Here is a 15,339-nt window from a genome sequence, read left to right on the forward strand (position 1 = left end):
ATATATATAGTGGATTTACCTAATTTGTTTGAGTGTAGAATTAATCAACATGTTTATACAGCTTTCCATTAATTTTAACAATGCAGTTTAATTTAAATGAAAAAACACTTCAGTTTAGGGAGACTGTGGGTTATAAATAGTTTTATAGACAATGAAACATGGCCTAACAGTAAATTAACTTGAATTTCAACAGTTATTGAATCACGAAACAACAAGATAACACGACCAGTTATATAACTTAATATGCCGCGTGCAGCAAAGTTTCTCTGATTGTTTAACAGATATCATCTTGTGCAGTTTGGGTAAGAGAACTGCACAGCAAAGCTGAAGAGCTCTGACTGTTCAAGCCATGCCAAAATAATTATGGTAAATGAAATATCTAATCATAGGAGACAAAATAACAAAAAAAAACTATGATTTGCTATTCTACATAAAAGGTGTTGTTGTCGAATTTTGCTGAAGTGCTCTACATGGCACGACACGAGACAACAAATCCATAAGTTCTAACATTAATCACACAACTGCAATATTGTATGGGGTCCTTGGGCCCCAGAACCCAAGATAAAGAAGGCTGGTTGATACATCCATCAGACAAAATGATTCTAATAAAAATTCTTTATACTATTTCAAACAGATTTCATGTACAATCCTTTTCGCTTTCAAATTCTTCAAAAATAAATACAATTCAATATAACAGTGTAGTTTGCAGTAACTATTGAGATCTCAAAGGATTTTGTGTTGCTTTCTTTTATAAAAATCAACAGAGGATTTGTAATAGTCTTCAGATAGCCAGTAGCAAAGTTTGGTGTTGTTCAGAAAAGATCTAAAACCAAAACAAACACAAAAAACAAGCATACAGTTACTTTTATCACCAATGTAATGTCCTCATATGTTTGTGCCAACTCATTATATAGAATGTGTACTATAAGTACTGAGGAAATGCAGAGATGCATAGGCTGAAAATTGTGAAATGAAGGTACTAGACCCCTATAGTCATTAGGCTCAACATTTAGTAAAAAAAAATCAGAAACCAATAAAAGTTACTTTATACATACCTTTTACCATTGCAAAACTGGACAAGTAACCTATCACCCCTGTCAATGACCATTCCAGGCAGGTAAGTGAAAGATGTCGGTTCAGCACTGGCCAGAGCCAGGACATGGCTCCCTGGTTTTAATTCTTGTTGTCGAGAAAACTGACCAAAGATATGGACTGCTTCCTGTATGGATTGAGATCCATCTGTCCATTCTAGATGATATCGCGGGCCATGCCAGTCACTCCTGACAATCTTACCTGAAGTAAGAAAAGAAAAAATGTATTAAAGGCAATTCCTTTTTTAAACCAATTCAGCAATCTGGGCTGTAAGAAATAGTTTTATCCTGAAAGTGATTGGACAATTTCCAGTTCTCAGTCTGAGGACCTAAGCAATGAACTTTATTGATGTACCTGCACCCCCAAAATACTTAATGGGAAGTGCATTGTTGCATTGGTTATATGGAGTTGTCTCTTGTCCATTTGGATCAAAATGTGTCCATCAATAAGCTCAGTGATGGATTGTGTAATGGTGGATGCTGTCTACAACACCTGGCAATAAAACAACAATTAATTTAAGGAATAAAACAACTTGGTTTATTTTCTGGGACACTCACTTTTGTACAAACAAGTCATTCGACTTGGCACAGAATTTCAGCAATTTAACACAAAAAGTAATGTCTTACCTATATTGTACACCCCACAGCTGTCCTTTCTTGCAACTACAGTACGACCAAACATTCCACACTCGTGAGAAGTGATTTCTCTCACGGTCCGCTCCATTTGTTTGTTATCAATTCTATAAATCTCCTCTTGAGGGATAAGTCCCTCTGTTTTATCATAAAACAGAACCTTAAAAACAGCAACAGGGAGTATCAGGTCTGTTCATTAAATATTAATGCTATTAATCCCAAATATAGCGTCTTTATCAGGCTGCAACTGGGATATGAAGCCTTACAGTACTGTAGTGTCATCTGTTTTTACTCAATGGCAAACCTCCCAGAAAACAACTACCCAGAGGTCTGTGACAACTGAAAGGCATCAACAACCAGGCGGTGAACAAGCTGTGCAGAACAGTGAACATGCAAATTTTAACTGCAATACTGCTGTGACCATTTTTTTTAGGATTACAGCTCAGCCAAAGAGACAAATCCAGGTGTTCCATACACATATACAGTATGTAGCTGGTATATATGCATTGTTTACCTGAGCCTCTGTCTGTGAAAGGACTTTGAGCACAACTGCAGGGCAATATCTTCCACTACCCCTGGGATAGAGACAAAGCACATGATCCCATTCCTGAATATGGACAGAAACTTCCAGTCAATTTATGAATGAAAAAAATGTGTGAGGACCAACATGGTCTGGAAGCTAAAAACAAAATAGACTTTAGCAAGCTCACAACAACATGTTAAGTGAATTAATGTTCACAACACACTGGTCTACAATACCAGGCAGTACATATTTTCCTGTACTGCACAGTGGATGGGTTTCAACCAATTTGTTTCTGTTCTGAAAGACACCTTCCCTGAAGCAGCTTACCTTTATATTATTTTCTTCCTTTTGGCCCATTTCTATATGCACTCGGGATGTTTTTATGGTCGTATTATCATTACATTCTACCAGATATTCACCATGTTTGAATTCACTGATGATGGCTCCTACAACATAAAACAAATCTAATGTATTCAATTATAAAGATAATGTAATAAAGTCAGTCAGGACTACTATGTAAGCCTGAGAATGCAGAGAGCCTTATGCCCTGTACTTCACCTTCCTTCCTCTGGAAGGATCAGTCTGACTACAGGGTAGTCAGAAAGAGAACGCCATTGCCCAGAAGGCCTTGGGTTTCGTGACCAGCTTAGATGGCCTAATTGTTTAACTGTTTTGACAGGTGTCTACAATTGGGTTGATTGTGATTGGGGTGAACCCATCAGGGAAGGGGTACAGAAGGAGAGTACATGTGGCTGGAGAGAGAGAAAGAGAGAGAGAGAGAGAGAGAGAGAGAGCGAGAGCGAGAGAGAGAGAGAGAGAGATGTTTAAGATACCACCAAACTGTGAAGAAGTTATATGTAGCCTGTGTGACGGTTTATGTTCTGTGTGAACTTGAACACATTAATGTTTTTGTTACGGATAAATGGCTTAGTCTTCCCATGTTTAGTTAGTGCTGCGTGACAAAGTATAGCTAGCACCTTCTAAGGAAGATAAGCTTTTTTGTTTTGTTTATTTTGTTTTATTACAACGTCCATGAATGGAATAAAGAACACCACAAGTGTTGTTGTACTGTAATTGAAGTCTCCTGGCTGTGTTTATTACAAGATATACCGCACCACGGGGTCACCTCATCACAACTGTTACATTGTGCTCATACTTTAAAAAACATCCTGTTTTGAAGAAATTTTGCAAATAAGCTGTTTCAAAAGATGGATTTAAAACACTGTTTAACCTCTCTCAAACTCTTTAAGTATATTACTATTAAAACAAAAAACAGCCTGTTTATTAGTTGAATTATGTTTTTCTTTTTTGTTGATCTGTAGACAATTTTACTTAACAAACCAGACCAAAACATGTTTCAGCTAATACATTCTTACTAATAATATTGTTCTGTGTCCTGAAAAAAGCATAAGAAAAGGCCACAGCTGCTGATATTGTCAATATAACACCCTCTCCCCCAGCTCTGTAACTGTCAATTAGTGGCGATACCTCTCCATCTAAACGGATCGTAATTCAGATGAGTCACCACAGGTATGAACAGAAGAGTTCTGTGAGCACTGATCTCATTATTCCAGCTGATCACAGCTCAGAATAAGGACTTTTCTTTTCGTATTACTTAAGGGAATGTTTAATGTTATGGAAGTCTCAGAATGAGAAAAATTCAAACCACTGTAACTGAAAATCTTGGATAATTTGTTAAAATAGACAAATTAAAGATGGTCTAATTTAACTGATGACTTTAATAGGTCACATTAATTTAAAATAGTTGGCAAAAAGGTACAGATAGCCACCAATGGTAAAATGGTAACGTCTCACACCCTGAGGTTTCCATACAGGAGGTATATAAAGGGTAACAATGGTAACCATTGGTGTGTTCTAATACATTTGCACACTACAATATATAGTGACTATATATATATATATATGTCGAGTAGTGACGGACATTTAAAAAAAAAAAAACAACAACAGCTTGGCCACGGAAAAACAAAATGTAAGTCCTATACAATTACATGTGTGTGTGTGTGTTAGACGTATTCACTGCCACAGACGTGCGTGTCCGTGTGCAGACAAGTTGCCGACCCCTGGTGACTTGTAAAGCACAAAATGGCGTTTTGCCTAATGATTCCGAACTATTAGTGAAATGGGTATTTTTAAAAACAGCACTTTTTTATAGTTTATAAATACACAACTCACAGAACTGATAAGCAGAGTTTAAATAAATACAGACATACATAAGTTATATATTAACTAACCAAAATAAATCTTAACAAAAGCAGGGTTTTTTTTCAAAGTCCTTTCTATAAATAAAATACAATTTCATAACTATTAAAAAGCTCTAGATTGATGTTAGAAGCCGTCAACAGGACAGTCTGGGAATATTATTATTATTATTATTTATTTCTTAGCAGACGCCCTTGTCCAGGCGATCTTGTAACAATTGTAAGTCGCCCTGGATAAGGGCATCTGCTAAGAAATAAATAATAATAATAATAATAATCATGGATCATTACTGCTGTGTTACCTGTTTGACAATGTGGGCAATAACCCTTACACTATCAGTGTACTAGTGTGGCCATTTTGTTAAAAGTTGTCAGGATGTTAACAATGAAAAGAAAAAAAAATACAGGTACATTATTTAAACAGTTGTAGCAACACGTGGGGACATGCAGGTCTAAATGTTTCAAAACCCTGCTACTTACTCTTTAAATTAGTAGAATATAACCAAAGTTGATAAACATGTTTTGTAGTGTCAGGCAACATTAAACTGGATACTCGTATTTCAAAATGAACAGATTAATTACTTCTGGGAATGTGCAAAACCAAAAATGTAATTATGATTTAACCACCCAGTACTAAAAAGAAATACCCCTGTACATATCTGCTGCAATAAAATTACTCCTGAAGAAAGACCAAACTTATTACCAGATACAACAAAAGTTTTAAATGCTACATGTGTTCATAGGAGACTGCAAAAAGACACCAGGCTAGGCTTTTTAGTATATATGGTGTGGTGATGGATGGCAGGTTGATTGTCTATGTTGTAACATGTAGCACTTCCAATACACACAGACTAATTATTATTATTATTATTATTTATTTCTTAGCTGACGCCCTTATCCAGGGCGACTTACAATTGTTACAAGATATCACATTATTTTTACATACAATTACCGATTTATGCAGTTGGGTTTTTACTGGAGCAATCTAGGTAAAGTACCTTGCTCAAGGGTACAGCAGCAGTGTCCCCACTTGGGATTGAACCCACGACCCTCCGGTCTAGAGTCCAGAGCCCTAACCACTACTCCACACTGCTGCCCTATCAATCTGTATTTTATTCACAAAAGAACACATTCTTTAAAGCTTTGTTAATAAGGCCCAGTATTTCATATCATTCACAGACCATTGGGCTGCAAAGACTGTTTAGCATGTTTCTGAAAAGTATCCCCTAGCATTTATAAGAGATCCTCACACCCCCATTAGCTTTATCTTCGTTGGTGTTTCTAATGGTTCCCCATCTCTAAGCAGGGTAACCTTGAGTGCTGAGCAGTGTAACGGCATGGATTATTCTTACTAGGCCAGTTCTAATCTTTTCTCCCATACTGCTATGTCAGCTCTCTGTAATTCTCCTTAATCCTATTAAAGATAGCCCTTGGAAATGTTCTCAAAGGGAATCACAGGGTTAAACAAGGCAGTGGGTTTCTGGGTGTTTAACCACATGGTTACATATTTTAAAAAATATATATACATACTAGAGGGGCAGTGTCAAATTTGTGACATTGTGACATTATTTTTTTCTCATTATTTTCCAATTTTTCAGATTCCAGTACGGCAGGCTATTATATACAGTGTTATCAACAATACAGTCACAGTCCCATTCTTTTTTAATAATGCTGTAAAATGTTTTTTTTTTAAAGTAGCCAAGATGTGATGACTGAAAGAGAATATGAAGTGAATTAAAACTACAAGGTTGCATTAAAGAAGATAACTCTGATAATGCATTCCGATAACAAGTTTCTCTTTAAGACCACTATAGACACTTATTCAAAGCATACATCCTATATGTACCTTTTAAATACCAGCCATCTTCAGGGTTTTGTACCAGAACTTGCATCCCAGGACTAAGTGGAAATGTATGTTGATCCAAAGTCAGACCTGTGCAAATATTAAAGAGACGTTACCTAACTGGTGGAATGGCAGCGATGACAAACAATCCTGAAGTAACTAATATGACTTACACCATTGTAACAGAAAGACAATGATTCTTGGTGGTAATCTCCCTCCCGAACTATGAGGGCGCTAAGTAACGGGTACAGAGTACCCTGGACTACATAGCCTGACACTTCGTTCCTAGGGTTAAAAGGAAGTCAGTCATTTAGAAAAGGGGTGGAGCTTCGGTATGTTAACTCATCGACCCGGAAGGGAAATGATGTGGCAGCGGCGGATTGGAGGAGCAGCTGCAATTGTTTACCAAGGGGTCATGTGTGACGGTATAAGTAGGGGTCGAAGCGAAAAAGAACCAGGAAGGACCTGGGGATTTGTGTATACGTATTGTGAGTGTTTTGTTTGTTTGTCTAATTGTGTCTTGTTATTAGTAGACGGCTAACACGTTCCGGAGCTGTCGCCAAGGGCCAGCACCAACCCGGAACAGCACTGCACTTGTATCATGAAGTAACTGTATTTGCACCACGAGCACTAATTCATGCACTAACCGGACTTGTGTATGTGTTTTGTGTTTTGTGAGGGTGTATAATAAACAGGACTATTATTTCGGGACAAACCCAGGGATTACAATCTAAGTAATACATGCCGCTGTATTACTTAGCATCATTTATTGTTTACTGTTTGTTTTGCCGTCAGGCACTGGACATACAAATCATTAAACAACTTTGCACCTGGATTATAATTGTCTGTCTGTTCATTGATCACCTGCACCTGCACACTGTTAACCACTTTGCCACAACCATACATTTAAGTAAATAAAGTATGCTTAAAAGATCTTAAATCTGCTCTGGTGCAGCAAACAATTAATCAATTACCCACATGTCTTCAAAGGCATTGGGTGGAACAAACATAACGTGGAAATAGATTTGGAATTTTGAGCCTTTCTTTAGAATTTCAATGTAGAAGGTTCATGACAACACACATCAATGACGTCTACAAATACAATATAGTATTCATTTCTGTTCATCCAGAAATATTCACCCTATATAAAGGAGGTTGCTAAGATGTCATTGGGCACAAAAAGCATTATTCATTAGTTTCTAGTCAGTTGACATCTCAACACGTCTGACCTGCTTGGCAGAGACTGGTTTCTTGTTCCAGTCTGTTAAGCATTTCTTTCTGTGCTTCCACTAGTTTCTTCTGTTCTTCTAATACATTTAGCAGATAGTTCTGTTGAGTCATCATAAGTAGGTCATCCACAAATATGAAAAACAATAATTATCTTTGGAGTAAATGAATGGGCGGAATTCCCACAAAATGTGTTATTATTTTAAACAGTAAACATAATTGGCAACAATAGTAGTCAGTCCGCAAAAGGTATTGTCTATTTCATTGCTTACTATCAGGGCTTTATGGATACCTCTGCCCACAATGTACAATGTAAAATGTTATAATCAATAAAACTGTTTGATACTAATTTAATCTATACAGTCGCATCAGGATGTGACATACTGTACTTTTTTCATTGAAACTACATTTAACATCAATAACCATTAATCAGTGGACGAATTCAAGCAGGAAGTAAAGAAAAAAACAGTTTGAATGTGCAATCAGTTTTGAATTCATATTTTAGCTTTCTCCTCGTTGCTTATTAAATAGTTTTATTGCCATGTCACTTTGCAGCCATATCTCATTTACTATCAGAAGCTAAGATTAGTTTTTTTTTTAGATGATAGATATTAACCCTGGTGTACCTTGGCTAAATCCTAAATCATTTCAACTGTTCTGAATAGATGGGGCAGTACCCTTATCTCAGCTTTAGAGTCTTCATGGTCTTGTGGCTCACATCCTGTGGGTCCATCTTGTGTAGGAGGAGGTGAAGATGGTGGTGAGGGTAAGGGTGTTGGAAAATAGCTTGTTTCATAATCCGGTGAACTCTCAACACTATAAATGGTACCTGAAAATTAAAGAAAGATATGTCTTGCAATATAGTTATATATATAGTTCATGAAACTGGTAATACATTAGGATCTCAGCCAATTGAACTGCATGAAGAGGCAGAGGCTGAACACAAACTGCAAACCATATGGTTCAAATTCTTATCATTCAACTGAAGAGCAAGCTCTCTAGACGAGAGGTAAGTATAGTTCTTATGCTGATGTTTGTATTATTAATTCATCAGCTGCAAGAAGGAGATTTATTGCAAACCTTTAGCAACTTTTTTAGAGGTTTATTGTCTTTTTTATTATTTTTCAAAGGACTGTTTAAATTAATGAATGTTTATAAAAAAAACGACTTTAATAATTAAAACAGTTCTTGCTCATTTTTTGTCTTCATCGGTTTTGTATTCATTTCTATTTTTCGTTATATACAAACATATCTCCATGCAATCCAATTTACTAACCAGATAAAGCCGTTGTCTGTGACATCTGAGGCGTGTTTTCACAACTGTCTGATGGGTAAGCATTGAATTCAGAGTCATCATCATGCTCCACATTCCCTTTATTTGCTTTACTCTCGTGTCTGTCTATATATTGCGTTGGTCCAAACATTCTGTAGTTTTTTTAAGAAAGAAAAGTTAATTATAGTTGAGAATTTAAACATTATTGGCAACAATTTATAACTTGAAATTTGTTGGTAACTTAACCTACAGCTGTATAGTAGATACAGGGGTGACACTTTTAATCTTACAAAAGAAATGAAAGATCCTATTACTGAAAGATTAAATGAATAATACATTTTTGTATCAATAAAATAGTAGGTGACTGCAAGCCATACCATCACTGCCAACTTACATTTCATGATCCAGCTTTTGAGCTTCATTCATATGTTTCAGAATAAATCTGTATGATTTCTGACTGATTTTAATGATGTCACTGCAAGCCACATGGTACTGAAAATAATAGCAGAAAGAATCAGCCAACACAAATCATAGTGCAGTGCGTGCATTTTTATTAACAGTGTGTTAAAATGTATTGTTTTAGATAACGGTACCTTTTTGTAATTGTATGTCATAACAGGGTACAGGACTGACAATGCACTTTTGAACTTCTTTCCAACAATAAACCCAGGGATGAAACGCAAGTGTTGCAGTCTTGTCCCAAAGATCTCTTTTACAAGCACAAAATCACCAACCTTCAGGAAATTATAGGTAGGTGATCATTTTAGCACAGTTATAATATCCAATACATAACATATACTATGCTATATAATGCATTAACAGAATGCAATAATTAAACACAATGCACAGGTAGATGAAATGTAAACAGACAATATTTTTTTGGTTATAAAATGAATACCAGCCTTGAGACGAGGAGATGGATGACACGCTCTCTCTGGAATGACAAAGCACACTGCTGTATCTTGCTTGACTCCCATGTTGAAGCAGACAGACACTTCATGCTGGTTTAGAGTTGTTACCGTTGCTACAAAACAAATTCACTAAATCATTTTATCATTTTAAGTGGAGTTGCTGAATTTCATGTAAAAGCTGTTTCTCTCCCAGTTCAAGACTCTTGTACTAGCCTACAGATGCCTTGATCAGACTGCACCCAGCTACCTCCAGACCCTCATCTCTCCCTACACCCCCACTCGACCTCTCCGCTCCGCCTGCACTAGAAGACTGGCTCTACCTCCGCTACGCTCCCCTGCCTCCCGAGCCCGCTCCTTCTCCACCCTTGCTCCGCAGTGGTGGAACGACCTTCCTACAGATGTCAGGACTGCCCAGTCCCTGACCACATTCCGGCGCCTCCTTAAGACTCACCTCTTCAAACAGCACCTGTAGAACTCCTCTGTTGTATCCTGGGACACTATCACCCTTCATTTAAATATGCTTTATTTTGCTCTTATCTGCCCCCTATTTTACTGCATTTAATCCTGTACCTCAGAATATTGTAATCTCCCAAGTGTTTAATCTGTAGTATTTTGTACTTAATCATATCCTGATGTAACTATCACTACTTAATCATATCCTGATGTAACTTTCACTATTATCTGCTGTATTATTGAATTGTGGTTTGTCACACTTGAGAATTATTGTATTTCTTGTTCTTATTGTATGACTTATATTGTAACACTTGAATGTATTTGTATTTGCTTGCGATTGTAAGTCGCCCTGGATAAGGGCGTCTGCTAAGAAATAAATAATAATAATAATAATAATTTTGGAATTGTTGGTACAGTATATTCAGTTGTAACTATATGTAAAACAAAACATGTTTGCAACAAGTTTCTTTTACAAATAAACCTATGACATGATCTGACATGTTTTTATCGTTTTTATAGAAAATATCTGTCTACAGAACACGGCAAAATTCAGAGGTAAATTTACACAGTAATTTTGTAGTTCACATGCTTTTAATATGATTACAGTACAGTATTTATTGTGGTTTACTTCAGTAAGTGAGAGGGTCCAGTTTGAAATAAATTAATAAAATATGCTATGCTGTGTAGTGTGTCATGTACACATGGACTTTCTAAAGACAATCTGTACCTGGATAGTAAAATCCATCAACCTCCCATCTGCACACAGCTCTTTCACCATCACCAATCAAAACTCTTTTCTTCATTTTTCACTGAAATACTAATAACAAAGAAAAGGTTAAAATGTAATTCAATTCTGTTTTCCAACAGTATGCTCTTTGTGGCCCTTGTGAAGTTTCAAAGAGACTGGTAGAGGTTGGCCTGGCTACCCTGACTTGCGAGCATAATAGGGTGGTATCAACCCACCATTCAGCATTTCTGGAATTCACTGTACATGGTAGAGGTTCAAAGGGTGTGTACCATATACACATTGTAGTAGAAATGCCAACCTAATCTCTGTTTGAATCAGTAACATATATATTTTCTACTGTAGAAAACTGTAGATATAGTCTACTGTATTTTTAAGTGTTATTTAAATATTGCTTCTATTTATTGTATATTAATCCAACTGGGGCTTTCCCCCAGTGTGATTTACTGACTAGCTACATTACTACATTAAATTACTATACTAAAAATGCTGTGAAACAAAGTTTGTCAGTTCTATACAGTTTAGAGTGGCAGTAATATGATCTTAATCAGCATATGTTCATTAATGGTTGATCTTAATACTATTGTCCTTTAAATAAGACCCTTTCTGCATTTTACATATTTTTACAGACTCACATGCACTGTTATGCATTTGATTTTCATAACTTTAATACACAAATTCTAAAATGTTTAACCAAGAATATTTAGTTCAGTTCTTGGTCTATTTAAATACAGTATAAGGATTTTGATTTTTTTTTTTTTTGGTCGAGATTAACCAAATGAACCAAAACAAAGCTTGTCGACAGTTTTTAATGTGTAAACTGCATTCAGAATTCACAGGACTTTCTCCAACTTTGTTTTTGCTCTTGATTGGTGTACCTAGCATGAGGCCTCATAGTTCTTTTAATTAGATTTCATTAAGTCTTCATAAAGCTGCCCATAATATTCTAAATCCTCTGAGGTCCATTTTTCTGCTGGAGGTCAATGTTGTCTTTATTTGTGAACCCTAGATAATACAATAGTGTACCTTGATGTGAGTAATGAAGAAATACCATTACAGACAAGGACATATTGTTGCAGTTTAAACTGTAAGTTTTGAGTACCCGAGTATGAACTATTGTGGGTGGCTAAAGCTACTGTGGGTGGCTAAAGCTACTCATTTGGATGGCTGTTCTATACATCTTGTCACATGATAGTAAGCTTGAGATTAGATGTGTGCTACTTTTGTACTGCTTGAAAGCATATAATAGCAGAGACAGCTACAATGATACCAGCCATTGCAGGAGTTGTACAACAGGTTTACATATAAATCAATACACAATTGCATATTAGAAAAAGAAAACACATTACAAATGTTGGGTACAAGGAAACAAAAAAGCTCTCTGATCCATGCTGGCCTGCATTATATTACCTGGAGGAACCAAATTTAGCATTTTGTATATGTTACCGTACACAAAAACACAATTGGGCCCATAGTACAATAAACAAATTAACTAACACGAGAAATATATGTCTAATTACACATTGACACTTATTTGTATATGGTTTTGAATAGAAGATTAGTACAGCTAGCCCTTTCTCCATCATACACCGAACCTCGGGGTTATACTATTGTGTCAACTATGCTAATGATAAGTCTATGTATTTAAACTTAAGGTGAACTGCTTTCTTGATGTTATGAAGAAATGTACCTGGATGGAATAATATAAGGAATGGAATTTAAAAAATGATAGCTAAAAGTTATGATAGGATGGGGATGCCAAGGGTAGGGATATGGAACTAATCATTTAAAGTATCCCTGACAGCACAATGCTTTATTGATGTTCTGTTAATGCTTGGATTCTGAATGGGTTCATAAAAGGGGCCTGTAACAGGGGAGATATGTGCTGACTATCTGGCGCATGCGTGGTACTGCAGGAAGGGGGCAGCAGCCTTGTAGATCCGCCTGTCAGTCATGGCAGTGACACGGAGAGGTGGGGAAGAGGGTGTGTTGGCTTTCCCTCTCTCTGAGTGGCTGAGAGGCGGGCCTTGGGGGATTGCTCAGCCCATAAGTACTGCACGGGTGGCCGTGTTTGGGAATACACAGTGACGCTGGCGGAAGACGCCAGTGTAAACAAAGACCAGGCAAGCACGGCTGAGGGAGTCAACCTGCCTTAAAATAAACTAAAAAGTAAAAGAAATAATTACGTACCCGAGGGAACGTGCGTAGTTATACGGTGAACTCTGGCCACCCCAGTGTACTCTTTGTTTTGTAGTTTTATTACTGTGTTTTATTTTCCCTTTTTTAGTTTCGCCTTTGGTTTTCATTATTATTTTTGAGCACCTGTGAGTGCGCCTGCCAGTACCTGTATTGGTATTACTGTGGACCTGACTACTGTTGTTGGTATTCAGGCCACAGACAACAGCAAAATAATAAAACTGGGCACCAGTGCGGTGTTGCAAATAAAACTTCTGTCTCCCGTGTGTGTCAGTGAATTGCCCACCACCCTTCCACAGGGCCGTATTTGAAAATTGTTATCCAGGTTGACACAGTTTTTCCACGTTAAACTGTTTGGAGGCATAGACTGGAGTAAATTAAAAATATGCCCCTTAGGTTCTTAAAGTGCTACCTCATCATTTAATTACTTGTTTAAATGGTTTCATGTTATGTACCAGATGATTTTAGTTATATTACAAGTCTGTAATGACCTAGGCCATTTGTATATCCTTTATAATCCTAATTGCTTCCAGAGTTCAACCTCCGCTACGCTCCCCTGCCTCCAGAGCCCGCTCCTTCTCCACCCTTGCTCCGCAGTGGTGGAATGACCTTCCCACAGATGTCAGGACTGCCCAGTCCCTGACCACATTCCGGCACCTCCTTAAGACTCACCTTTTCAAACAGCACCTGTAGAACTCCTCTGTTTTTATCCTGGGACACTATCACCCTTCATTTAAATGCGCTTTATTTGCTCTTATCTGCCCCGTATTTTACTGCATTTAATCCTGTACTTCAGAATACTGTAATCTGCCAAGTGTTTAACCTGTAGTATTTTGTATTTAATCATATCCTGATGTAACTATCACTATTATCTGCTGTATTATTGAATTGTATTTTGTCACACTTGTACTTTGCTTGAACAAAAGTTATTGTATTTATCTCGCTCTTATTGTATTACTTGTATTGTAACACTTGAAATGTATTTGCTTATGATTGTAAGTCACCCTGGATAAGGGCGTCTGCTAAGAAATAAATAATAATAATAATAATAATAATAATAATAATAATAATAATAATAATAATAATAATAATATGATGCAGCGTCATTAGTATTACTGGTTCCCAGAGCTAGATTATGCACAAGTTTGAAGATATATGATTAGTCATCACTGGCTGTGATAACATGTTCAAAATAGGATTAAATTAAATATAAAATAAATTAAACAGATGTAAGTGCAAGATGACCCAGTGAAATATTTCTGAATGCATACTGTAGTTGGTGCATACTGTACAGTAACATCAATAAATTGTGATCACCATGCACTACATCCATACATGCCAACTGCTTCAGGAATGTACTGTAATATACTTTTATTTGAACAAAGTTAATCCTGTGACAAAAGCAGTACCGCAGCATACATTCTGACATTAGAAAACTATTCTTTCTCTTGTCTGCCTCACCTTAAATATTTCCAAAGGCCTCTCTTTCTGTAATTATGATGTCATCTGTGCTAATATCAGTCATGTGTAAAGTTCACTGTTCAGTGAGAAATCATGTCCATTAGCTAATATGTTTTTGTTTTTATGGCAGATTGAAGAAAAGATTTGTTTCAGAACAATAAGAAAATGTGATCATATGTTAAAGGTAGTTTAAATAGTTACCTGGTAGTGCAAGTTACGGCTGTGTCATAAACTGTTGGCTAAACTAAATTTCTCTTTATAATTCATGGATATATATATATATATATATATATATATATATATATATATATATATATATATATATATATATATCCATGAATTATAATATATATATATTACATTTACCTGAATATAACATTATTTAGATCAGAGGTACTCACTGTGTTCAGTTGAAATGTCTTCACTGTTGACTCTTAAACTTTCTGTTGACAAAATGCACCATGGCAACTAAAAGTAAAATACAGTAGCTCAGCTGCGACTTTGTTGTATAGCTCTTTCATTTATAACAAGTTCATTTATAACTAGAGTTGCCAGCAACTTTACGGATTCCAGGACCAGTACCAGTAACAGTACCAGTACCAAACACTTTAGCAAATAGTGCAGAATGCCAGTATCAGTACTGAACACTTTAGCAAATAGTGCAGAATGGAATAAGTATCTGTTCTACATAGTAGAGCTCTCTGTTCGCTATGGGGGGACCATGTTTTATGAATATCACAAGGCTTTCTCAGCTAAAGCCGCCG

At 36.4% G+C, this 15,339-nt stretch overlaps 1 protein-coding gene and 1 long non-coding RNA gene across 2 annotated transcripts; one reads left to right on the forward strand and one right to left on the reverse strand.

The window, feature by feature from the left end:
• Nucleotides 1-15: 15 nt before the first annotated feature.
• Nucleotides 16-15,081, reverse strand: LOC117420420 (uncharacterized). Its single transcript, XM_059032659.1, has 14 exons — nucleotides 14,977-15,081; nucleotides 10,901-10,990; nucleotides 9,712-9,833; nucleotides 9,403-9,543; nucleotides 9,204-9,301; nucleotides 8,813-8,961; nucleotides 8,214-8,365; nucleotides 7,539-7,638; nucleotides 6,313-6,399; nucleotides 2,575-2,693; nucleotides 2,239-2,331; nucleotides 1,719-1,884; nucleotides 1,056-1,293; nucleotides 16-823 (listed from the first exon to the last, which is right to left on the reverse strand). The coding sequence occupies exons 2-14, from the start codon at nucleotides 10,974-10,976 to the stop codon at nucleotides 724-726; spliced, it is 1,641 nt and encodes a 546-aa protein (XP_058888642.1). The 5' UTR covers nucleotides 10,977-10,990; nucleotides 14,977-15,081; the 3' UTR covers nucleotides 16-723.
• LOC131739071 (uncharacterized) lies at nucleotides 9,439-11,163 on the forward strand. The gene is made up of 3 exons (XR_009330243.1): nucleotides 9,439-9,559; nucleotides 10,693-10,728; nucleotides 11,041-11,163. It is a non-coding gene; the product is annotated as an uncharacterized LOC131739071 (long non-coding RNA).
• Nucleotides 15,082-15,339: the final 258 nt, after the last annotated feature.

Source organism: Acipenser ruthenus, chromosome 1, assembly GCF_902713425.1.
Source record: "Acipenser ruthenus chromosome 1, fAciRut3.2 maternal haplotype, whole genome shotgun sequence".
In the NCBI taxonomy this organism is placed as follows: domain Eukaryota; kingdom Metazoa; phylum Chordata; class Actinopteri; order Acipenseriformes; family Acipenseridae; genus Acipenser; species Acipenser ruthenus.

What these genes read in the sequence shown, in the direction of transcription:
- LOC117420420 (XM_059032659.1), bottom strand. Translation starts at nt 10,976, where the DNA reads ATGAAGAAAAGAGTTTTGATTGGTGATGGTGAAAGAGCTGTGTGCAGA. An exon ending in CTGTGGGGTGTACAATATAG is followed by an intron (nt 1,294 to 1,718) that starts GTAAGACATTAC and finishes TTCTTACTTCAG; the next exon opens with GTAAGATTGTCAGGAGTGAC. An exon ending in CAGTTTTGCAATGGTAAAAG is followed by an intron (nt 824 to 1,055) that starts GTATGTATAAAG and finishes TTTTGGTTTTAG; the next exon opens with ATCTTTTCTGAACAACACCA.